General features: G+C 51.4%; 1 protein-coding gene across 2 annotated transcripts in view; it reads right to left on the bottom strand.

The window, feature by feature from the left end:
- Positions 1–4,868: 4,868 nt before the first annotated feature.
- Positions 4,869–23,354, bottom strand: part of IGFBP5 (insulin-like growth factor binding protein 5) — a 21,731-nt gene continuing 3,245 nt past the window's right edge. The window contains exons 2-5 of one of the 2 annotated variants that reach the window (XM_011932296.1): positions 11,600–11,829; positions 10,862–10,981; positions 9,517–9,639; positions 4,869–7,412 (exon numbers count right to left, since the gene is read on the bottom strand). In XM_011932296.1, the coding sequence (XP_011787686.1) occupies positions 7,227–7,412; positions 9,517–9,639; positions 10,862–10,981; positions 11,600–11,829 (659 nt within the window). In that variant the 3' untranslated portion in view covers positions 4,869–7,226. Of the gene's footprint in view, positions 9,640–10,861; positions 10,982–11,599; positions 11,830–23,354 lie in introns of both variants that reach the window. The other variant, XM_011932297.1, reaches the window with a different exon arrangement.

Here is a 23,354-nt window from a genome sequence, read left to right as displayed (position 1 = left end):
CAGAATTGGACTCTCTTGAGTTATGTGCTTTTGGACATATTTCTAATCTCTGTGAATCTCATTTACTTCCTCTTTAAATATTGGGATAGTTTCTATCTCAAAGATTTGCTTTGAGAATATAAAATCATTTCTGTCACATGGTAAGTGCTGCCTAAATATAGCTCTTGGCCTGGCATGGTGGCTTACACCTGTAATCCTAGCACTTTGGGAGGCCAAGGTGGGTGTATCACCTGAGGTTAGGAGTTCAAGACCATCCTGGCCAACATGATGAAGCCCCATCTCTACTAAAAATACACACACACACCCACAAATTAGCCGAGTGTGGTGGCGGGCACCTGTAGTCCCAGCTACTTGGGAGGCTGAGGCAGGAGAATCACTTGAACCTGGGAGGTGGAGGTTGCAGTGAGCTGATATTGCACCACTGCACTCCAGCCTAGGCAGCAGAGTGAGACTCCATCACACACACACATACACACACACACACACACACACACAGAGTAGCTCTCACTGTATACCGGGCTCAGTGTTAGGATGTCAGGCTATGAAGATGATGGAGATGAAGAAGATTACGGCCTTTGTCCTGAAGGACTGAGATTCTTGTGGAAGGAAACAGCCCTGAAACCCAGAGATGGCCCTCCATGGATGGCAGTACCCCTCCAGCAGGGGATGTGGGGCAGTTAGGAGGAATAGTTAAGTCTGGTGTCAGGGAAGGTGTCTCAGAGAGGGTGAAGGCAGAGTTGGAAGGAAGAAGCTGAGATTGGGGAGAGGAGCGGGAGGACGTGTGTGCATCACACATGCATGTGTGTGCAGGTGTGAGTGTTGGGGGCTGGGGTTCAGACAGAGGGAGCAGCATGTGCAGAGACTTTATCTTATTTTCATGTCCGTATTTATTTATTTTTAGAGACAGGGTCTTACTCTGTTGCCCAGGCTAGAGTGCAGTGGCATGATCATAGCCCACTGCAGCTTTGAGCTCCTGGGCTTAAGCGATCCTCCTACGTACCTCATCCTCCCAAGTAGCTAGGACTACAGGTATGCACCACCATGCCTGGCTAATTTTTATTTTGTAGAGACAGGGGGTCTCATTTTGTTGCCCAGGCTGGTCTCGAACTCCTGGGTTCAAGTGATCCTCCCACTTTGGCCTCCTAAAATGCTGGGATTACAGGAGTGCACCACCATGCCTGGCCTGCAAAACCTTCAAGTCATGAGCTGGACGATGACCCTGGACACCAGCGCATGGCTGGGGATACGTGTGGTGAAGGGAGGTGACAGGTGGAAGAGGAACGAGAGGAAGAGGAAGCCAGGGCACATCAGGAGCGACTTGGGGTGTGTTGCTGAGGGATTTGAACTCTGGACCAAAAGTTAAGTACCAAGGAAGGAAGTTAGGCAGAGGATGGGCATGATTGGATTGGTGTTTAGAAAGTGAACTGGGCCGGGCACGGTGGCTCATGCCTATAATCCCAGCACTTTGGGAGGCCGAGACGGGTGGATCACTTGTGGTCAGGAGTTCAAGACCAGCCTGAGCAACATGGTAAAACCCCATCTCTACTAAAAATACAAAATTAGCTGGGCATGGTGGCACTTGCTTGTAATCCCAGCTACTTGGGAGGCTGAGGCAGGAGAATCGCTTGAACCCGGGAGGCGGAGGTTGCTGTGAACTGAGATTACACCATGGCACCCCAGTGCGAAACTCCATCTCAAAAAAAAAAAAAAAAAAAAGAAAGTGAACTGCAACTGTGATGTCCAGTGTGGAGGACAAGACATGGAGTGGAAGTGGGTGGAACATTCCTGCAGGAGAAATTGCAAGGATCCAGGGGAGAAGTGAGCATGATTTGAATGAATCAGGGCCAGGGAGATGGAGAGAAGGGCTGAGGGTGAGGGTGGTCCGTGAGGTCACTGATTCCTGGCACCTGGTGGCTTATTGGATGGAAGGGGTAAATGAGGAGGCAGGACTGAGGCCGGGGGTTGGGCTTGGACAGTTGGGTGGATGCAGTGTCATTCTCTGAGACAGCAAATATGAGGAGGAGGAAGAACGGGGAAGAAGAGGAGGGGGCTAAAGAAGAATTAAGAGAAGGAAGAGGGATGGCTTAGTGGGGAAGATGATGAGTTCAAATTGTGTTGTTATTGAACCTCTACTTTGTAAGGCATACGATAAAATGATAAGAGAGGCCAAGTGCCTGAGCTTACAGGATGAGTTCAACATGGAACAAATTGTATTTGAGTTGCTTGAGGGACACTGGGTGGAGAAGACACCCCCGACTTTCCCTCGTTCTCATCCGATGTCAATTCTTGAGCAAGGTCCATCAGTTCTGTCTGCAGGCCATAGTTCATCTCTCTTCCCTCCTCCCCCTTTCCTCTGTCACCAACACAGGGGAGATGGGATGGCTGATGGGTGGGGGGCCGACCAGCAGGTGGGGAGTGCACAGGAAGCGGCTGTCTTTGGGAATAGAGGAGGACTGGCAGGGGAAGAGACAAGAGTGTGGTGGGTGGTTTTGTGGGTAGCTTTGTAGGGGTTGGGATGGGGAGATGGGAAGGTTCTCACCTGCTGGCCTTGGTTTTCTCTGACAGGGAGAAGGTAAGGGTGTTTGCTAGGAATGAGGGAAGGTGGTACAATGCATTGGAGAAATGAGGGCAAAGTGGGGGAAATAATCCGATTGGGGACCCTAATAGGTTTCCCAGGCAGGATGTGGGGCCCTCTGAGCCTGGGGATTCTGGGGTGATGTCAGCTCACCCAATAGTGGCCCTTTTCCCTGCGGGGCTCAGCAGTGCCGTGCAGGCGGGACAGTGCTGACCAGACAGGGCTGAGGTGCTGCAGGGCAGGGGAGCCCAAGACAAGCTGACACCAAGCGTGGAGCTGTGGGCTTCGGTCTCCTTAGGCAAAGCAGCAGAGCCAGAGAGGGCTGATGGATTGAAAACTCAAGCAGGGGGGCGAGCAAAGGCTGTCTGTCTCTCTTAGGTAAAACCGTCTCTGCTCTCTTCCCTCATTCTTCTCAGTCTCGTAGTAGACTACGATTAGAATGAGAGAGTGGGGTTTTCAGATTTTAAATGTGGAAGCTTGGGGGTCCCAGAGCTTAGAGTGTGGCTTAAGTGGATGGAGGAAAGGGCAGATGGTGTGTGGCAGCGCTGGGACCAGCAGCATACCACTGGGGAGAGGGAGGGAGACAGAGTTTCTGGGCTGCTGAACCGCGGGGACCCCAGGGGAATGGTGCTGTCGCTAAGGGGCTCTGTGGGTTGTCCCGCTGAGCACGGGTGGTGCAGGGTGGTGGCGGGACAGGGGTGGAGTAGTCTGTCCAGAGCCATAATCCTTGATGGCCACGGGCTGTGAGCAGGGAAACACAGATGTGGGTTATATGTGTAGGAGGAGATGAAGGGGGAAGAGAGGACCACAGTGGAGAGGGATTGGGTTGTGCGGGGGGTGGGGCGTGACAGCCTCCAGGGAGGAGCAATGGGGAGAAGGATCCCGGCTGGCACCTGCTCCAGGCAGTGTGCTTGCAATGGTAGGGTGAGCAGCTTCCCCCGGGGAATCCAGGAGACAGTCTGGGGGCAGGAGGTGCCACATGGGAGGCCTTCCTGTAGTTCCTCTTGCTGTCCCCCTACTCGAGGCACCCCTGGAAAGGAAAGCAGAGAAGGTACCTGTTCCCTCTGTGCACCTCCTAATGCATCCTCCACCTCCTCCTCCTCTACCTCCACTGCTGGGCCCCGGTAGCCCGAGAGAGCGGCGTGGGAACCTCCCTGGCTTCCCAGGTGACTGCAGGGCGGGCTGAGTGACAGGCGTCCAAACGCCGTGTCTTTGGCTGGATAGACTACTCTGTGAACTTGAGGGACCTGGTGCTGACAGGTGTCAGGCAAGTGGCTCAGCCACCCCAGAAGGAGGTGTGCCTGGTGGCAAATCAGGCCACTGGCAAGGCAGGGACTTCCCGGTGACTGCACTTGTCCTGTGACTAGGACAGGACGGGACACATGGTTTCTGGGTGGCCTCCGCCATTGAGCTGGGCAGAGTGAGGATGCCACCGCCTCCGTCTCCCCTCTGTGCTCCCGGGCCGGAGGCTCTGGGAGTGCGGTCAGTGGGGTGCCTAACGGGCAGTGTCCAGTGCAGCTCTGTGAACTGGGAGGAGCCGTAGGGAAAGAGTCTTGGGACGAAGGGGCCTAGGAGGGAGGAAAGCAACAGGGTGAGGCAGCAGAAGGTCGGAGGGTGTAAGAACTGTGCGCTCCAGTGCCCAGGGGTTGACATCAGGGGTGCCATCTTGGGTTTTCCTCTTCACTGGGCACAGACAGTGGTGGAGGTTGGGTAGGAACCAGAGGGAGAGTTTATCTTGGCCAGAGGTTCCCAGGAGTTATAAGTTTACAAGGCAGTGGGAGGAGGGATTGAGGAACATTCTGGGAATGCCTTCCTTAAAATCTTCTCCAAGGAGCAGAAACTTCTCGTTTGTCTAAGGGTGGATGAAGGCCACTTGACTTCATAGCAAGGGCTGAGATGGAAAGATGGCAATAATTGTTAATAGAACAGTAGGGGAACATGTGCCGAATGTTCCCAGTTCTCAGGGCTTTGGGGACATTAACTGGCCGAATCCTCACAGCAGCTCTATGAGGTTTTACCCACAAGGAAATGGAGGCCTGAGGAGGTGATGTAGGCTGCCCTGGGTTCCACGACTGTGGTGGCTTTCCAAAGGATGGGGAAGGGGCCGCTGGAGCTCCAGTGGGAGGGCTTGTCTTGGGGGATGGGGGGTTCTCTCTGGACGGAGCAGTCGCTCAGCCCGGATCCCGCCGGGGGCCTTTCTCCATCCCCTCCCGGCTGTGGCCCGAGGAGAATCGGGGGCTCACGTCCCCCACTGCCTGCCTTCCCTGAGCCCTCGGAGGAAGCTGACGTAGGCTAACTGAATGCATAACTTTATTAAATAAATGCTTTGTCATGACAAAAGACAAAGATCAAGGAGTAACATAAATTATAAGTTGAATAAATAGTATACAGCAATCTTCACTTTGTAAGAAAATGTGAGAGCCTTTGTTGGTTTTTTATTTCCTTAAGTATAAAATGCTAAACAGGAGCCGAGCTCAAGCTCTTCCGCATTCAGATGGTTTTTTCGTGTTTTTTTTTCTGCTTTTTTTTTTCTTTCTCACAAACTGGTTGTATTTGTTGATTTATTTTTCCATCCTTTTCACCAGTAAAGATTATCATCATTTATTTTTGTTTTTAAAGTTGAAACCAAAAGAGAGGAGAGAACAGAGTTATGGTATGAATGTATGTAAAACTACAGAGAACTACAGTAATATGTACTGTGGTTATTGCTGTCTTCAAAAAACAAAACAAAACAAAACAACAACAACAAACAACCGGTAGGCAACTCGGAATCTGAAGGAATCTTGTCTGACAACTGTGCTATCCATGTGGGCTACTGTGTGACAGTGGCAGTGGAGAGGAGACTCCGGCTGGTGACTGGGGACCGGTGGAGTGGGGTGAGCGGGCACAGGGAGGCTGGGGTCCCCTTCCCCTCGGACCGCCCCCACCTTCCCTTTCCCCATCCAAAAGGATTTCAGGAGAGGAGGCCAGAGTCTGTGAAATGACTAAACTATATACTCCATTAGAAAACCAAGAAAGTATGTTTTAAAATAGAAACAAAAGCCTAAGAGAAAATAAAAAGTGAGAAACAGTGCAACATAATTCTTGCACTTTAGTGGTTTTAAAAACACAGACAGTACAAGGCCCAGGTTGCTGGTTGGTGAAACCCCCATCCCTCATCTCTCCTCCACTTTGCAAAACGGAGCCTCCTTTCTCTTGGGAGCCAGACGTGTCCTCTCTGACGCTATGGGGTTTCTTCTCCTTAGAGCTCTTCTCTGAGGTTCCCATCCTGGGCCGGAGCCCTCTCAGGGGTGAGTGGATGGGTCCGGGGTACTGTCCCACCTTCAGGGGGGCTTGGCGGTTGCCGTGGCAGCCCTGTCTCGCTAACCGCTGGGTGGTGGGAGCAGGGTGGTTGAGGCCCACCCTCTAGGGGAGGCCAGCCCTGTGGGGGTATCATGGAGGCCACAGAGGTGGTGGTGGGGAGACGGGGTGAGAGAGAAGAGCCATGATCAGAAAAGGGCCTCCCTGGACCTCGTGCACCTGCTTTCCTCCCCATATGGGGCCAGTGTCCCCAGGCCTGTCTGTCTAGGCCTGGCTGTCAGAGAAAGGTTCCAGTCGCTTCCTCCCCATGTGTCCTGCTTTGCCAGGTGGGTCGGGGCAGGCTGGAGGAAGGAGGGTCAGTCCTGGCTGGACTTCCCTATCTCCTGGCAGTCATGGGAAAGACAGAGGATCTCCACCACTGCTGGAGTGAGGCACGAGTCTAAAGGGGATGGAAGAGACCTTCTGTGGGTCTCTTCTGTGGGTGTGAGTGTGGGAGTGGGCAGCACTTAGACCCAGAGCCATGGATAGCCCGGAGTCCAAGGTCTCCGGGTGAGCAGGCAGTTGGCCAAAGGCCAGCCTGGAGTCAGAGAGAGCCCTGCTTAGATTGCCATGCCCACACCATTCCAAACCTGCCTACCTTGCACCCTGCCACGGGGGAAGAGGTGCCGTCTTCCTCCAGTGCCTCCCTTCCCAGGGTCTCCCCACCCTGGGCCCAGCCAGACCTCCCATTTGGGAGGCTTAGTTCCATGTGTCCATGAAGGCCCAGCTTCTCTAGGGAGTGACCAGCTGCCCATGAGAATCCCCTGCATGCAGAAGAGACTCACAGGTTTGGGTTACCAGGCACGAACTTCGGAAACTGGAAGAGTCTGGCACACTCACACCAGGCTCTAATCCCCCACCTGATGGCTGGCAGCAAAAAGCCAATGCGAGGGGCAGAAGCCCGCCCAAAGTCCAGACACAGTGGGCGAAGAGAGAGCCCCTCTCAGGTCCGGGCTAGGAGGAATGTAGGGGGAGATTGTAGTTCCTGGCTCAGTCTTTTCTTAGGGGAGTGGCACCCCAGTATCCACTTGGCAGATCCTAGTTGGATAACTGCTCAAGATGCAAAGGAAGAATGGGTGGAAAGAACAGTGACGTGGAAGAGGTTTGGGATACTGGCCTAAGACACACAGAAACATGAGTTGGGTTTAGGGGACAGCTGTGCAGAGGGATGGGGCGTGCTGACTCGGCAGGTCAAGTCCTTGTGGCTGCTGGCCCGATCGGGCCCCTTTGTCTCATGAAGATTGAGCACTTCTCCTGTGCCCAGTCAGCTGTCCTGTCCAGGGGCATAGGAGATAGCCCCCAAGTTCTACAGCTATAGGGTTGCCATCAGTTGAAACAGATTTGCTTTTTCACTATTCCTCTTCGTAGCCCCAAATTCATTGTTGGAGGCAGTCTCCACTGTGTCATGCCATGAGCAAAGAGTGAAGAGAGCTGTGTCCGCAGCACGAAGGGGTCTCCTTGGCCAGTGTCCAAGCCCCCTTTCCTGGATATCTTCAGCCTTAAAGAACAGTCACCAGGCCACCCACTGGTTGAGGAAGTCATTGGAGAATGGGAGTTTTCTTGGTTCAGAATATGGCTGCTGAGTGACAGCATCCCTGAATCATGCGTTCCCTGCTTGTTCTGGCCCTCCTTCCATCCTCCACCCCAGGGAGGACGCAGGGACTGGCCAGAATGGAGGAAGAGCCGGAAAGACTCGTGGGCCTCCATTCCTCCTTGCAGGCTGAAGGTGGGCAGCGGAGCGCATAGTCTTGTCCCTTCCAAAGCATGGCCAGTTTCGACTGATTCTTCCTATCTGGCTTCTAAAGTCTAGCATCCTCCTAAAGTTACCCACCTTCCCTGGCTCTGTGGCCTGGATTAAGTTCATTTCTATTTTGCAACCCATTCCCCCATTTTCCTCTCTTTCCTCTCGAATCCCAGAAAACATGCAGGGTGGGGAAGCTAAAGAAGTTTCTATCGGCTTTTTCCCCTTTCTGCTGCTTTGTGCCAAAGCTAGAATGGAACAGTCCCTTCAGCCCTCTGTTCCTCCCCACATCTACTCTGGCCAGAACCGTCAATCTTACTGTTCTCCTGCATCTAAACCTTTTTGCCACCATCTCCCTCTGCCATCTCTTACTTCAGTCTCCCTCCTGCTCTGCCAGTGTGGAGAGTGAGGGAGGCTTCCAAAAATGCACGTTCTGTTCAGATGAAAGGAAAAGGCTGGGGTGGGACTGGTGGATCCGTCATGGACCTGTTGGGCTCATGTGGTGTGATGTCCGGAGACTGTGATTTCCTGAGGGTTTAAAGACTAAAATGGGATGGACTGAGGCGCATGCTGTTTGCACCACGGAGGACTGGCCTCTGCCTGGCTCGGTGGGTGCAGAAGAATATACGTGGGGAATCACTGTCAAGTCCAGCACTGTGCCCCACAAAAAAGCTGAGTTTATTGCTCACGGGAAACTCTGCCTCGAGGCAGGCAAAAATGCTATTACGGGTTGTATTAGGAGAATATGGGTTTTCTCAGTTTTCCCAGCATGAGGAAGTCCTCAATGCCCCTATAGGAACTACTTTGAAAAGTTAATGCAAACTTTTGAAAGAAAAGAAGAAAGAAAAAAACAAAGAAAAAATAGATTTATATGCCTATATATGACTATATGGAGTCTTGTAGATTAATACAAGCCCACTTTTTTTTTCAGCCTATCCTCCCCCACAGAGGCTGCTGTACTACTTGTAAATTGAATTAAATGAGGGCTGAAACCGCACGTATCAGCATGTACTGTAGTCACCCTGGAAGAACAAGTCTTTCCAATTTTGGGGCATGTATTGATTTCTAAAAAAGTCTGCCTGGGGAATGAAATATGCACATGAATTTCATATTCATAGATCTGCTTCTGAAAACCTCTCTATCTAATATCACTCAATTATGAAGCTGTTTTGCTTTCAGAGGAATGGAATGCATTTTTGTTTTTATAAATCTGGGGAGAGACAACACTCTGCCCAGGTAAGAGGAGAGGAAGTTCAGGGGTCCAGGTGTCCATACTGCTGGCTAGAGGAGGAGACAGATCTGGGAGAGGTCCTGGCGTGGTTTGCCTTTTCCTTTCTCCTCCTGACCAATCCATACTGGGAAACCCCAAGAGTGTCATTGAATGCCACATCCTGGGCTGCATCTTCTAGCGCCAACCTCTCCCGACCCTAGGCCAGGGCTGGACGTGAAAGTTGGGCCCCTCCCTGGTCTCGGTGCCTTTCCTTCCCGCCCACCTGCTTGTCCTTCTTTTCCTAACTCTATTTGTCTTTCTCTCTCCTCTACACAAACACTTCCTTCCATTCTCTTCCTCTCATTCTTCCTCTCTTCCCTTCTCTGTTCATCCAACTTGCCTCAAAAAGAAAACCATTTTAAAGGGGGGGGTGTCTTTTTAGCTTTTTGCATCTCTGTTGTTGCCATTTTCGAAGTTGAGCCCTTGCTAGAGATTCCGAGGTCCTCAGTTTCCTCAAATAGATAGATATATATTTTTCCCTTAAATGAGATGAAATGAGTGGCATCCTGGGGTGGAGGGAGGCACTGGCTGGAGTCGGGGCTGGGGGTGGGAGGGGGTGAGGGAAGGGTTTGGGGGGACGCATCACTCAACGTTGCTGCTGTCGAAGGTGTGGCACTGAAAGTCCCCGTCGACGTACTCCATGCCTGGCAGTTTCATTCCATACTTGTCCACGCACCAGCAGATGCCACGCTTCCGGCCACGGGAAGGTTTGCACTGGGGTGAGTAGAGCAACAGGCTGTGAGGACGCCGCACCCCGGGGCTCTGCTCCTCCCTGTCCTGCCTCTTCTCTACCCCAAGACAAGACTCTCATCTCCAGAGAGTTGAGGGCGCCAGACCCGACCCTTGGGTTTCTAGCGTCCCTGTTTCATGGAAAGACCCAGGGAAAAATGTGCATTTAGGCAGCCTACCCTTGGCTAGCTCCTTCAATCCCTTTCTTTCCTTCTTTTTCAGAGATGGGATCTTGTTATGTTGCCCAGGCTGGTCTAGAACTCCTGAGCCCAAGTGATCTTCCTGCCTCAGCCTCTGGAGTAGCTGGGATCACAGGCGTGAGCCGCTGTGCCTGGCTTACAGTCCCTTTAAAAATATTACCCATTCGAGTCTCCCCCAGCCTGAAACTCTGCAGATTCTCAAGAGAGTTATGATCCAATAATAATGACAATGGTAATAATAATAACAGGAGGAGGCATCATTTGTGGTGTTGTCCTGTACCCACCACTCAACATTTGGTATGCAGTAGGTACTGTTCTAAGTGCTTTACAAAGATCAATCACTTACTCCTCATTCTCCATTTTACACAAGGGTCTGGAGGCACAGAGATATTAAATGATGAGTAAGGGGACACAGCTAGTAAGTGGCAGAGCCACAATTTGCCCCAGTGTGGCCTGGCTCTTACATTTAGATTATTGGTGCCCTTAAAGCAACATCACGGTCACCTGTCCACCCCAGAGTCCACCCCAGGTCTACCAATCAGAAACTGCAGGGGTGGGGCCCAGCCTTCAGCCATGCCCTCCAGGGATCGGATGCCCTTGGAAATCTGAGAACCATTGCCCAAAGGGGAGCCTGGCTGTGAAGGGACGTGAGCTGATTTCAGGTGGTACACAGAGAAAATACGGCTTAAACTCCTGAGTGTGCGGTACACCAATGATCCGTGCTGTGCGATAGTGTTACAGAATTTCCTCTTGCAATGAATTCACCTAGCTAAGGTGACCTGTGGAAAGCATAGTGGATTACGGCATAAGTGGGAATGAGGGAATGGATTGCAGCCTAGTAGGGAATGTGGAAAGTCATGATCGTGGTATACGAATGGGTATCTGAGGCGCGGGAAACAGTAAGCGGTTAACGGTGGAAATCTTAGGCACTTGCCCAAGGTGGAATTTCCTGGCAGGTGCCATTTTCGGAGCCATCTGAGCCTGGGAGCTCAGGGCAGGGGACGTACCTGCTTTCTCTTGTAGAATCCTTTGCGGTCACAATTGGGCAGGTACACGGCACGGGGCACCATGCGTGGGCTGGCTTTGAGCTCCTGCAGGGAAGCCTCCATGTGTCTGCGGCAGGGGCCCTGTGTGGACAGGAGGGTGAGAGGCATGGCGAGACCAAAGGAAAACCACCCAGCTGCGCTGACAAGTGGCCCAAGGGGTGGGGGCCGAAGGGCCTCGGGAGGAAAGTCACCACCTTTGGTGCTAATCATCTACTGCCAAAGCTCTTTCCTCCCTGTCACCTGTCACGTGCACTGGGATCACAAAGCCTGCCTTTGGCCAGGTACAGAGCCATACTTTCTCTTTTGTGTTCCAGGTCACCCCCTCCCCTGCAGCTTTTCTCTTCTGCTGAGTAACCATGTCCAGAGGTGCCCGTGTCTAGATGCTCTAGGAGAATACTCAGTCTCTGCCTCGGACTGGACACAGCTGCAGAGCCCAGGTACCTGGCGTGTGGCCGCTGGGCTGGCACACACTCTCCTCAAATGAGCACTGCCTCTATTCCCACTTACTAGCACTAGCCCTTGGCCCTGACAAGTGTGTGCTCTGGAAACTCTCCTCCCACGTCCTAAGCTGAGCCACCATGGTTTGCTGCAGGTCCTCTGCCGGGTCTAGCCTAAGCACCTCCTGCTGCCATGAATGTCCATTTAGATGCAGGAAAAGGTCAAAAGCCGGGAGGGAATGAGGGAATCCCCGAGATGTACCTGCTCAGACTCCTGTCTCATCTCAGGTGCAGAGATGACCCGGGGGTGGGCAGTGTTCTCGGCTCCCCCTACAAACTTGGACTGGGTCAGCTTCTTTCTGCGGTCCTTCTTCACTGCTTCAGCCTTCAGCTCGGAGATGCGGGTGTGTTTGGGCCGGAAGATCTTGGGGGAGTAGGTCTCCTCGGCCATCTCAGAGGTGGTGGGCTCCTCGTGCTCACGGGAGTCTCTCTCTGCAGGAGAAGGAACCGGAGGGTCAGCCCCTGTGGGCCAAGGTGCACATGGCCAGAGCCCAGGGCTGGGCAGTTTGGGGTGAGGGGACTAATAAAGGCTGAAGCAGATGTGTCTCTGCCCTCCTGGGGCACACCCTGAAAGCAGGGGGATACGAACCAGGAAGCAGAGTGAATGCTCATTTAGGTGGTGGGAAGTTTCTGGCATGCTTGGAGTCACGCAGAGAGTGCAGGCAGAGAGACTTCACAGAGGAGAACTGAGAGACTGACGGACGGATGGGTGAGGACAGAGTGGACCTTCTGGGGGCAGGAAGGAGGAAGGGCAAGGAAAGTGGCCCCTGCAAGGATGAAGGTCGTAGTGAGCGGTTTGCTTGCTGGGGGATGGCCAAGTAGATGGGACATGGCTGGAGGTGGGGCTGAGAAGTAGGAACCCGGGAATCTGGGTCCACGGAGGAAGATGACACAGCCAGGGCGTGGACGAGAAGGGCCAAATCTGTCTTGTTAGTGAGATCTTTGTACTTTCAGAGCTGCTGGATGTCGAGGTCTCTTTGGACCTGGGGAACCTGGGAGGAGGGGGTCCTGGGGTCTGGAGCAGCAGGGTGGTGAGGATCTTCATACACAGCAGGAGGAGGGGAGGGGAGGGGAGAGCCAGAAATGTGGGCCCGGAGGGGACTGGCATGGGGCCAAGTAGAAGTCAGAGGCCTCGCTCCCGCTCTGGCTCAGAACTGGTGCTGTGCTCGGGGGCCTGGGAGGCTGGGACGTTACTCAGCTCCGGACTGAGAGAGGCTGACAGCTGGCTGAGACCAGGACAGTTATATATAGGAGTGGCTTGGTGACAGTCTATACTTAGCTGACTTTTGACCTTTAGAGAAGTAAGACTTTGTTCATATATTTGTTGATCCTTAATTCTACCTGTCTGGCCTTTTCTTGGTACGCAGATTTCCCCTAAATTCTTATCTCATAGGCATCCATCCCTGGGTCCCCTTCTCCTCTCAGCTCCTTGACCTCACCCAGCCTCAGAGGAACCAGAATGGGGGAACTTTAGATTGCTGTTTCCAGGCAGGCGGGGTGTGGCCACAATGCCCCACAGTGGGACCAGGTGCAGGGGTGAGTGGAGGTGGGGGCCCCTGTCTTCATTGCTTCCCTCTTTTTTCAAATACTGGAAAGAGAAAATAGAGCTTTGAGTGATATTAAATAACCAAAATGAGATGAAAGAAAATTCTGTTCTCCACCCACTCCATGATCGCTGGGATGCCCAGGAAGAGTGACCGCCAGACATCTGGGATGGGGAACAGAAGAAGTGGGTAGAATTCAAGGAAGTGGGGGTGGGGAAAAGAGAAACTTTTTGAGAAGACACTGTTTTATGCCTCTGGACAGGTATAGAACCTGACTTCTGAGCTTGCAGCCCTGGGCAAGTTCCAGGTGTGAGTTAGGAAAGGCATTTGAACACCTGGCCTAACCTGGTCAGGATGGCAGGTGGCAGGAAGCAGCCAAGCATCTGTTTCTCTCTTGGCTCAGGATTTGTCAAGTCTCTTGAAATAGGTATTTGATCTTTAAGGCCTTGGCAGAGAAGGTCCCTGCCCTAAAGAAGCCTCCAAGGGTTTGCAGCATTCCTGGTGGTGAGTTGCTTTGGGTATTTATTCACAGGAAAGGAAGGGAGGTAATTACTGGAGAGGAAGATCATGACTTGGAGAAAACAAATAACAAGGTGGTGGGCGGGCTCTCCCTGAACAAAATTCAACCTGAGATTCCTGGCACCCCTTCTGGCCTCTCACCCCCTCTTCCCAGTCATGTCTTGATGTCCCAGTACCCCGATTCTCCTCTATCAAACCCTGCTGTGACGACTCATCAATAGGGTGACATCCCTGGTAGGTGGAAGGCAGGATTTTAGGGATTAGTTAAAAGGGTCATGTTCTGGGGTAAACTGACTTTTCTTGGTTGTAGAGCAAGTGAGATTGGCAGGAGGAAGGGAGAAGCAAGGCTGGTTCGGGGACTCTGTACAAATTGAAAGGCTGGGGTTCCCTTATCTAGTAACACAGATCTCGCCTGGAGGCTCAGATCTTAAAGAAGAGGGAGTAAGGAGAGGGAGTGCTAACCATCGCACAGAAGGGCTTTCGGGCCAGTCTTATCAAGCGACTGGAGCCGCACCACTCAACCTCAGCATCACCAAGCATTCTAATCCTCAAAAAGTAGTTGACTACTGTGGGGGGAGGAGCAGGCAGGAAATGGTGGCTACTGAAAGCCTGGGGGCACGGGTGTTCAGATTGGAGAAGCCCGGACCCCTTCCCCAAACAAGATTGTAACTGGATAAAGTGAGGGCAGGTGGGGGAGTGGGCTGGCTGCTGACCAGCGCATGCACGAGTCTCTGCATCTCCTTCAGTGGGCTGCCCCAGCCCGGCCCAGAGAGCCAGCACATTGTCACCTCTTCAAGGGGAGAGGGCCTGGGAACCTGGCTCCTCTCCTGTGGCTGGTGTAGCAGCTCCTGGAATCCTTTCCGTAGGCCATTTAACCAATCCCCCCGTGTCCAAGCAGAAATAAGCATCTATCTCTCTAGTTCTTAAGGACATCTGAAATGGGGGGTGCCATTCCATCCTTCTCTGGCTACCTGTTGGGGGAGGCTCTGTCCATTTGGTCAGAGGGTGCCCTTCTCCAGCTGTCATTGCAGCTTACTCTCTCTCTTTGGCCTTGGTGGACACAGAAGCATGGTGGCCCACAGCCTTCCCTCAACAGCTCTTCTCAAGACCCTTCACATTTTGGGACTTTTTCTAACTGCTGTGGGCTGTCCTTACCCTTGAATCACCCTTTCTGGGAGGGGGATGGGGGTGTTGACAATGGTTTGACAAATGTTGGGGTAAATTTATTTTCACCTCTCTCACTCTTTTCTTTGAAAGTGTTCAAGTACTGCCCCAGGGCCAAGCAACCATGATACTGGCATACAACATGTAGATTCTGGTATCTCTCTTCATTTAAGGAACTAAAAACGCTTTTGCAAACTCTCTCCTTTTCCCAGCCTCCCCAAGGCGAGTCTCCTGAGGGCACACCTTCCCCAGCTTGCAAGCTTTTTGGCTGCTTCTGAAGAGCAGGCTTAACATTTTGATGTGCCTCCCGGTTTCTGGTGCCACTTAACCCCGTGGGACCTATTCCTTAGGCAGCAGCAGAGTCCAGGGTCGAAGATACTAATCAGGGTCTTGTGGTCACCTGTAGGCTCCAGAGAGACAGCGGAAACTTGGAGGGGAGCCAGGGCAGAGCCACGGAGATTAAAGGGCTGGAAAGTAAGACCGGAGCTGCGTGCCAGAAGCAGCTAGCCCGACTCAGCTGCTCTGTGGCTGAGTCATAAATAGGCTTTCAATTTTGGAAGGGTTTAAGTTTTAGATAAAACAAGAAGGAACAAGTAGACTGGCTACTCTTGAGCTATTTCATCAAGAGAAAATGAACTGAGGTTGCAGAAGGGATCTAGGCAGGATACCCAGGAGGACTTCCTGGTGAAGATTGTTCTGCACGTGAACAGCAAAAAAACCTCAACAGTCAGCACTGGAACCTGTTTGACAAACAGGTCAATATCTCCATGTGGCCAGCAGAGGGCGTGAGAGACTGACACCCACATAGCATGGGCTCACTTCTAGGGACCGGAAGCGTTTTTAAAATCTGGAATTTGGAATTAAGCGCGGTGGCTCATCTCTAATCCCAGCACTTTGGAAGGCCAAAGTGAGTGGATTGCCTGAGCCCAGGAGTTCGAGACCAGTCCAGGCAACATGGTAAAACCCTGTCTCTAACAAAAAACAAAAAAAAAAAACACAAAAAAACCCCAAAAAACCCCCAAAATTAGCTGGGCCTAGAGGCGTGTGCTTGTAGTCTGAGAAACTCAGGAAGCTGAGACCAGAGGATTGCTTGAGCCCGGGAGGTTGGATGTTGAGGCTGAGGTGAGCCATGATTGCTCCACTTTGATAGCTCCACTGCACTCTAGCCTGGGTGACACAGTGAGACCCTGTCTCGAAGAAGAAAAAAAATCTGGAATTTGGGTGCCTCCCTCTCCTACTTCTGTAATAATCACTCGAATCCCTTCCTTCATTTGTGTGTCTGCAGCATATATTTAAAGAGTCAGGGAGACAAACAAGCGAGGCCTGGAGAGAACCATGTGTGGGAGAGTGAAGGCAGGTGAGGGAGAGGGGAAACAGGGTTTCTTTCTGCATGGCATTCTGCTGTTTCTGTAACCTGCAACTGGAAAATGATCCAGGAAGGAAGAGAGACATATTCCAGGCTTCCCCGCCCATGAGATGCTGTTCTGAGAGGGTTTTGCAGAGCATGGGAAATGTGGAATGCTCAGCATCCATTTCTCCTGCTGGGAGCTATGGAGGCTGGACCTTTACCTTCATAATCCTATTCAATGACTAAGGGAGGGGATGATGATAATATTATCTGGATACAGTATTTACCTTTGGGGTGGGATCTAAATCTCTGGCTTCTATATAATACCTCCAGTCCTTCCCACTGGCTCTCCAATGCCTCTGGCCCCTGCCACTCTTAGGTGGCCAACTCAGTTCCTCTTTCATTTGTAAGGCATTCCCCATTCACCCCAGTGCAGCAGCATCCACAGAGGCACACACGGTACATCGGCCTCTCCCCACGGTAACATGAACACGTGCTTAAGGACTGCACCATTCTCTATGTCCTGGCAAACACAGAGAGTGCCATGGTGCAAGTCCAGCTGCTACAGACCCAGAGGCGTCTTAGGGTGAGAAATACTACAGTCTGCACAATTGCACAATGCATGTACCGTGCCCAAGCTCAACCACTTTCTCCAAACCTGCCCTTTTGCCACGGCTGTTCTCTTTCAGCAGAGGCAGGCACATGGTCTTCTGAAGGGTTCTGACTCCACCTTGCTTGCTAGTCATAGCAATGGATGGATCCAGGTGGAGACCTGCCTGTCTAAAATCTAAACCCGGACCTCTTAGTCACACCCCGGTGCCATTAACCGCCTGCTCCTGGGCTGGTGTTAGTTTATCACTCTATCTTGCTTGACCTAATAATCAATTGTAAGAGAAAACTAGGTGACCCAGATATTGTGCCTTAGCTTACAAAAATCGAAGAAACAGAGGCATCCTTGAAATTCATAGTCCAGGAAGAGTGTCGGGCCTTGCCAGGCCACCCAGACCTGGGGAAGATTCTCCCATCTCCTTTTCTAGACAGAAGATAAGATGAGGATGCCTAGAATCTCTCTACAAAGAATGAAAAAGGGATCTGAATTTCTTCTGGGTTTTATTCTAGTCCCCTCTGTGGAATTTAAATAGCCAACTTCTTAAGGGCAGAGCTTTGTCATTTCTCTTTGTCTCACCAGCATGTAGTATTCAATAAATAACCTTTAAATGGAGAGATGTGTAAATCTGCCCAAGAGGCAAAGAGAAGTAGGTCTGGAAGTATTTCTGTAATATAAGCTGGGGCTTAGAGCCCAGTGCATTTCTTGGGAGGTCATCTCATCCATGCCCCTGCCCTGAAGCAGGATAACCCTGCCGCAGGGGACAGGGAGGCAGACAGATGAGCTTTAAGAGTGTGGGAAACAGCAGGAGTGCTCCTGGATTCACTGGGCTTCTCTTTGGCCTAAGGCTGCTATATATTAATGTACTACTTAGGCTGGGCATGGTGGCTCACGCCTGTAATCACAGTACTTTGGGAGGCTGAGGCGAGTACATCACGAGGTCAGGAGTTCGAGACCAGCCTGGCCAACATGGTGAAACCATGTCTCTACTAAAAATACAAAAATTAGCTGGGCGTGGTGGTGTGTGCCTGTAATCCTGCTACTCGGGAGGCTGAGGCAGGAGAATCACTTGAACCTGGGAGGCAGAGGTTGCAGTAAGCCAAGATCGTGCCACTACGCTCCAGCCTGGGCAATAGAGTGAGACTCTGTCTCAAAACAAAACAAAACAAAACAAACTCCATATATATATAAAATATAGTAGTCAGTAGCCAGTGTGGCTATTTAAATTAAGAAATATTAAATAAAAGGAAAAATTCAGCTCCTCAGTCACTCTAGCCATATTTCAAGGACTTCGTGGCCACATATGGGCACTGCAGACCTACAACGCTTCCATCATTGCAGAAAGTCCTACTGGTCAGTGCTGGCCTGATGGCACTGGCCTGTGCCTGGGTATGGATGAAAATACTGAGGCCCAGTCTAGAATGTTCTCTAGTCCCCCTCCTCCCTTGCCAACCCTAGGTCCCTAGCCAATTTGCAGCCACCAGCTCATCCCTACAACACAAGGCTGGTGGAAGCATGAGGGATTGGCTGCTCACTGTTTTAAAAAATGTAAGAGTTGTCTCAGTCTCTTGAAGTCTGTTTCCCAGCTTTGGATGTCAAATGGCTCTTCTGCATTTGTGTGTGTGCATTTGCAGAAGGAGAAAGGCCACAGGGGTGATGGGCGGGGGGGGCGGCGGGGAAGGTGCTGTGGAGGCTTCCAGGTAAGCAGCAACATCATCGCTTTTCCTACCCATCCCATCTCTGACCAGCATCTGCCTGGTGCCAGTGTCTCTCAGAAGACACTGTTTTTTTGTTTGTTTGTTTGCTTTTTTTTTGTTTGTTTTTGTTTTTACTCTATCATCAGAAACAGACGTGCATGTTCTGGGTTCTTTTTAACCTGAATTATGGGCTGAGGAGGAAATGAGCACTAACCTTCCAAGAAAAAAACAAACCCCTAAAGCTATCATCCTAAAAAGCAGTTGTAAGAATGGAGGAAAGCCAGGAGGAAGACCCTGGAGGAAAGGTGAGCAGATTTAGAGTCCTACTGACTGGATGATGAGGGCTATAGGTGTACTCAACTGAGCCCCCCTACCCCATTTTAGGCCAAGAGAACTAGCATGGTTAGGTACTCTAAACCAACAGCAAAGCTGGCCAAGCTGGGAATATAATATCTCTATCCTTACCAGAGAATACAGACACCATGTAGTATAGTGGATAACTGTTCAGAATCAGGAACCAGACTACCTCGGTTCAAATCGCAGCTCCTCTATTAAATAGCTACAGCAAACTGTGCCACCCTAAACCTTCAGTTGCCCTTTCTGGGAGGAAGATGAAGCTGTTGACAATAGCTCAGTAAATCTTGGTGCAGCTTTGGCAACACAGCAAGACCCCATCTCTACATAAAATAAAATATTAGCCGGGCGTGGCAGTGTGCACCTATAGTCCTAGCAATGGGGAGTCTGAGAAGGGAGGATGGCTTGAACCCAGGAGTTGGAGGCTGCAGTGAGCCATGATTGTGCCACTGCACTCCAGCCTGGGTGATAGTGAGATGTTGTTTCTAAAAATAAATAAATAAACAAACCTTGGTACAGATTTACTTTGACCTTTTTTTTTTTTGAGATGGAGTCTCACTCTGTCGCCATGCTGGAGTGCAGTGGCACGATCTCGGCTCACTGCAACCCTCTCCTCCCAGGTTCAAACGATTCTCCTGCCTCAGCCTCCCGAGTAGCTGGGACTAAAGGCACGCAGCACCATACCCAGGATGGTCCCGATCTCCTTGACCTCGTGATCCACCTGCCTCGGCCTCCCAAAGACCTTACTTTCTTCTTCCTCTCTCCAATTCAGTTTTCTCACCTGAGTTATGGGAAGGATAGCAATGGCCCCTTCTCCATTATATTCTGAGGATTATTCAGGGTGATGTGTGCTAATTCACTCTCAGCACAGGTCTCTGCCTTTGTAGTGCTCCATTTCCTCTCACCTCCCTAGTTCCAATCAACTAAAAATTTGGTCGCTATGGCACCTGGTTGACAGACACCTACTTGTAGACCACAAGATCTAAGGCTCCTTGGACTGCAGGAAGGTCTACCAGAAAGTGTTGGCTTGGCCCTTGTCTCTGGGGGTCTGTTGGCCAACACCAGGTGAGAAGGACTTGGCAAAGGTGCTCTGTGGACCTGTCTCCACTTAGAGAGCTCCCCCTGGGAGTCCTTCCTCTGCCTAACCCCATTCTTTCATGCAGCGTTAAGGGGACTCAGTCTCCTTCCCTAAAGATACATAGAGAAAAGGGGGCCCACAGCCTATCTTATTTGCCTCCTTCCTAAGCATCCCAGAGGAGGAGCTGCCACAGCCTCCAGGATGTATTAGAAAGGCTCTCAGCACTTCCTGCAGCAACCGGAAGTCCCCAGCTGCCCTCTGGAAGCACATCTCTCCTCTCCTGCTGAAAGATCTCAGAGGCACCTGCCCATAAAAGCCAGGGGGCCCTCATGCTCTCTTCCTTATCAGCTTTGGTAGTGCATGGTTTTCCTTCTCTCCTTTGGATGCAGAAATTCCCTAGTTACTGCACTCACCCCATCCAACCACACCCTCCCTCAATCTCTGCTTTCTGTTGGCACCACGTGAGGACTGTGCTGTTGGAAGCGGGCCACTTCTGCACCGTGTTCTTCAAGACTACAGGCCGCTGCACAGCCCAGAGGCAGCCAGGGCCTGCCTGCCTCTCCACATCAGGAGAGCTTCCTGTAATGTAGAAAATGAGGTTTGGTGCATGGACCTGAAAGCTGGACTGAACACCTGTCCTTCACACCCTCCAGGTCCTCTTTCCCTGACAAACCACTAGCCTAAGCCAGGCTTGTATGCAAGACTGTGTAGAAAAAGGGACAGAAGTGAGTGTGAAAATAAGAGAGTGTGGCTCTCTCTCCTTTACGGAGGGCTTTGGGGCTGCTTCACTCCTTTTCCTACTGCCCCTAAAACAGCGCCTTCAGATTGTGGGTTATGATGTCATGGGGTGATAGCATCTGGCAGTGTATGCCAAAGGCCTCACCGCAGGTTAGCCCAGGCCCAGGCATGAGCCCCAGTGACTAGTGAGAAAGCCAGGAATGGCTGAATGCAGTGCTGGAGCCCCTGCGGGGAAGAGCTGAGTCCCAGCCCCTTTTCTGCCTCTAACCCTGCTGCCACATCTTGGGCAAGTGACTCCCCACTCAGGGCCTCAGTATCCTCATCCTAAAACGAGGGCCTTGACTGTGATGATGGCTGTGGGTTCCTTCCAGCTTTAACATTCTTTGGCCAATACCCAGACAATTCCTGGAGAGACACTAGGACTGAGCTAAGCTGAGTGGCCAGGCACTAACCAACCTGGCTAGGTGCTCTAAACCAACAGCATAGTGGCCAAGGTGGGAATATAACCTCTCCCCCTCCCAGAGATGTTCAGTCACTCCTCTGGATTTATATTTTTTTAAAAAAGAGAGAGAAATGACATCATAACAGAATTTATAGAAATAAATGAAACTGGAAATAAAAGGGAGGTTTTGCTGGTATTGCGGGGGGTGGGGGGTAGAAGCCTACGCTGCCTTCCTTGTTTATTTGATTATTTATTTTTGCAAATATGTAATCAATGTGTAATCAGTCTTACTGTTTTGAATAACATGTCCAGATTGCAATTTAAGGATGGTGTCTGGGAATTGCAGCTTTTGGACCAACTGTAGAGAAAAAGCAAATGTAAAACTAAACAAACCCCTCCAAATCCCCTGCTTGACTCAGCGCAGCCATTCTCCCGCCCTCTTTCCTTCTGCTCTGGCTCCTGGTTGGTACCTGCTCTTTAAGATCTTCTTCCAGTTTCTGGATGTAGTGGGTCTGGAGTGTGGTGATCTCTTCTCCAGAGTTTTTGTTTTCCACACACTAAATATCTTAAAAGTTTCATACGCATTGCTTAGGTACAAAGTAGAAACTTTACACAAGTATTACCTCCCCTTCCCGCTGGCTGCTTCTTCGCTCCATTAAGGCGGCCAGGGCTTCTGCAGGGAATTCCTGCTCCCATGCCCTTTGCTGTAACCCTCACGATGACCTCTGGCTCCTCGGGTCAGCCTGGTCCTCCCTCTGCAGCTGCAGGCCCACCTGCCTGCTCAAATCCAGACCAAGCCCCAGACTAACTCACAGCTGCTCTGACTTAAAACTCAAGCCCTCAGGGGATGCCTTAGAGTTGGGGTGGGGGTTGGGGGGTGGATAGAGAAGGGCGGAGGAAAGAGTAGGAGGGAGGGGCGAGAAGGGGGAAAAAGAGAAATGGAAAGAAAACGAGCTCTCACTAGGGCTAACTCTGCTTGTTCTTCCAGTCTGAGCTGACACAGCAGAAAGGGGTGGTGGTGGGCGGAGGTGGCAAGAAAAGTCCAGTTAAAGCCCCATGTCGTCTTCCCGACTCCCGTTTTGGTTGGCTCAGGGTACGGCCATCCTCTCAAAGACTTGTTTCAGAGGGAGGGGGTGCGGGTGGGAAAGGAATTTGGCTCCTTCAGTTTTCCATGATCTTGCTCAACCCAGACATAAATTTGGCCAATAAACCTAACTCTGGAACTTGACTTCAACATGGCATTTTAGACCAAGCTTGGAGTTGAAGCCAGGGTGATGGAGGCCAAACCCCTCAAAGTAGCAAAGGCTGAATTCATTTTTATTTAGGTAATGCTTTTGCTTTCTTTTCCAGAAGTCTATTTTTTGTCCCACGGTGTCTCATTTCTTAATGACAGAACAGAAACCCAGAACCCACGGTTCCCTCCACCTCAAACTGAATGTCTCACCAGCACAGAGGAGACCTACCTGAACCCCAGTATCTATGCTGGGGACCAGCTCATCAAACCTCATTCCCCACCAAAAATGCCGGAAAGAAACCCAGCATTTCCTTGACTCCCTCCACTCACCGCTATTTACTGAGCTTTGCCCAACAAATAACTCCCGTCTTTCATCTCCCTCCAGCCTCACACACATTCTTTTTTCCATATCTATCTCTGCTCCTGAACTGGTCGGAATGAAATGCAGAGCCAGGCTCGCTCTCAGCACCCGGCTCTCGGGCCCACTCCCTCTACAGTTGCTCAGCAACCGCCTAGCAAAACACCCTCTCCTCTCCTTCCCAGAGGCTTTGGCTGCCTGCCACCTCACTTTCCTCTGCTCCCCATTTCTGATTCCAGAAATGCACCTTTTTTGGGTTCTACATATGTTTGGTTACATATAAATATATATAATATAGTATATACCATATATACAATATATAATACGCATTATATAGATATAATATGTCGTGTGTGTGTGTGTCTGTGTATGCTGCAACTGCGGGAGGGAGGGGGCGAATCCATATCTGCAAGCTCAGATTTTGGCGGGGCGGGCCGGGGGGAGACGAGGGAGGTGGATTGGGAAGCAGGAATTTTGGCTAAAGGACCAAAGGGCACTCTCCCTCTCTCTGTCCATTTCTCTCTTCTTAAGAACGGTCTGTACACCATCTCCAACTTTTTGGGGACCCGCCCAATGGTTGTCTGGCTAAAACGCCCTTTCCAGGAGCGCCCACTCCCAACCCATCTGTTCGGGACGAAGATGTCGGCACCAGCCGCGGTGGAGCGCCGCCAACCCGCAACAGCAGCCTGCCGGGCACCTGCCTTCGGCGGGGTGGAGTCGGAGAGGAGTGCTGGGGAGGGGGCGGGTAGAAGGGGCTGCTTCGGGTTGGCCCAAAGGCACTCAGAAGGTGGGGGTTGGGCAAGGGGCGGCAGGGAATTCTACAGGGGATCTTGCTTGGGACTGAAGTGTGTGTGTGTGTGTGTGTGTGTGTGTG

Source organism: Colobus angolensis, unplaced genomic scaffold (genome assembly GCF_000951035.1).
Source record: "Colobus angolensis palliatus isolate OR3802 unplaced genomic scaffold, Cang.pa_1.0 Scaffold95, whole genome shotgun sequence".
In the NCBI taxonomy this organism is placed as follows: Eukaryota; Metazoa; Chordata; class Mammalia; order Primates; family Cercopithecidae; genus Colobus; species Colobus angolensis.
Note: the sequence above shows the minus strand (reverse complement) of the source record. Positions and strands in the feature narration are given on the sequence as shown.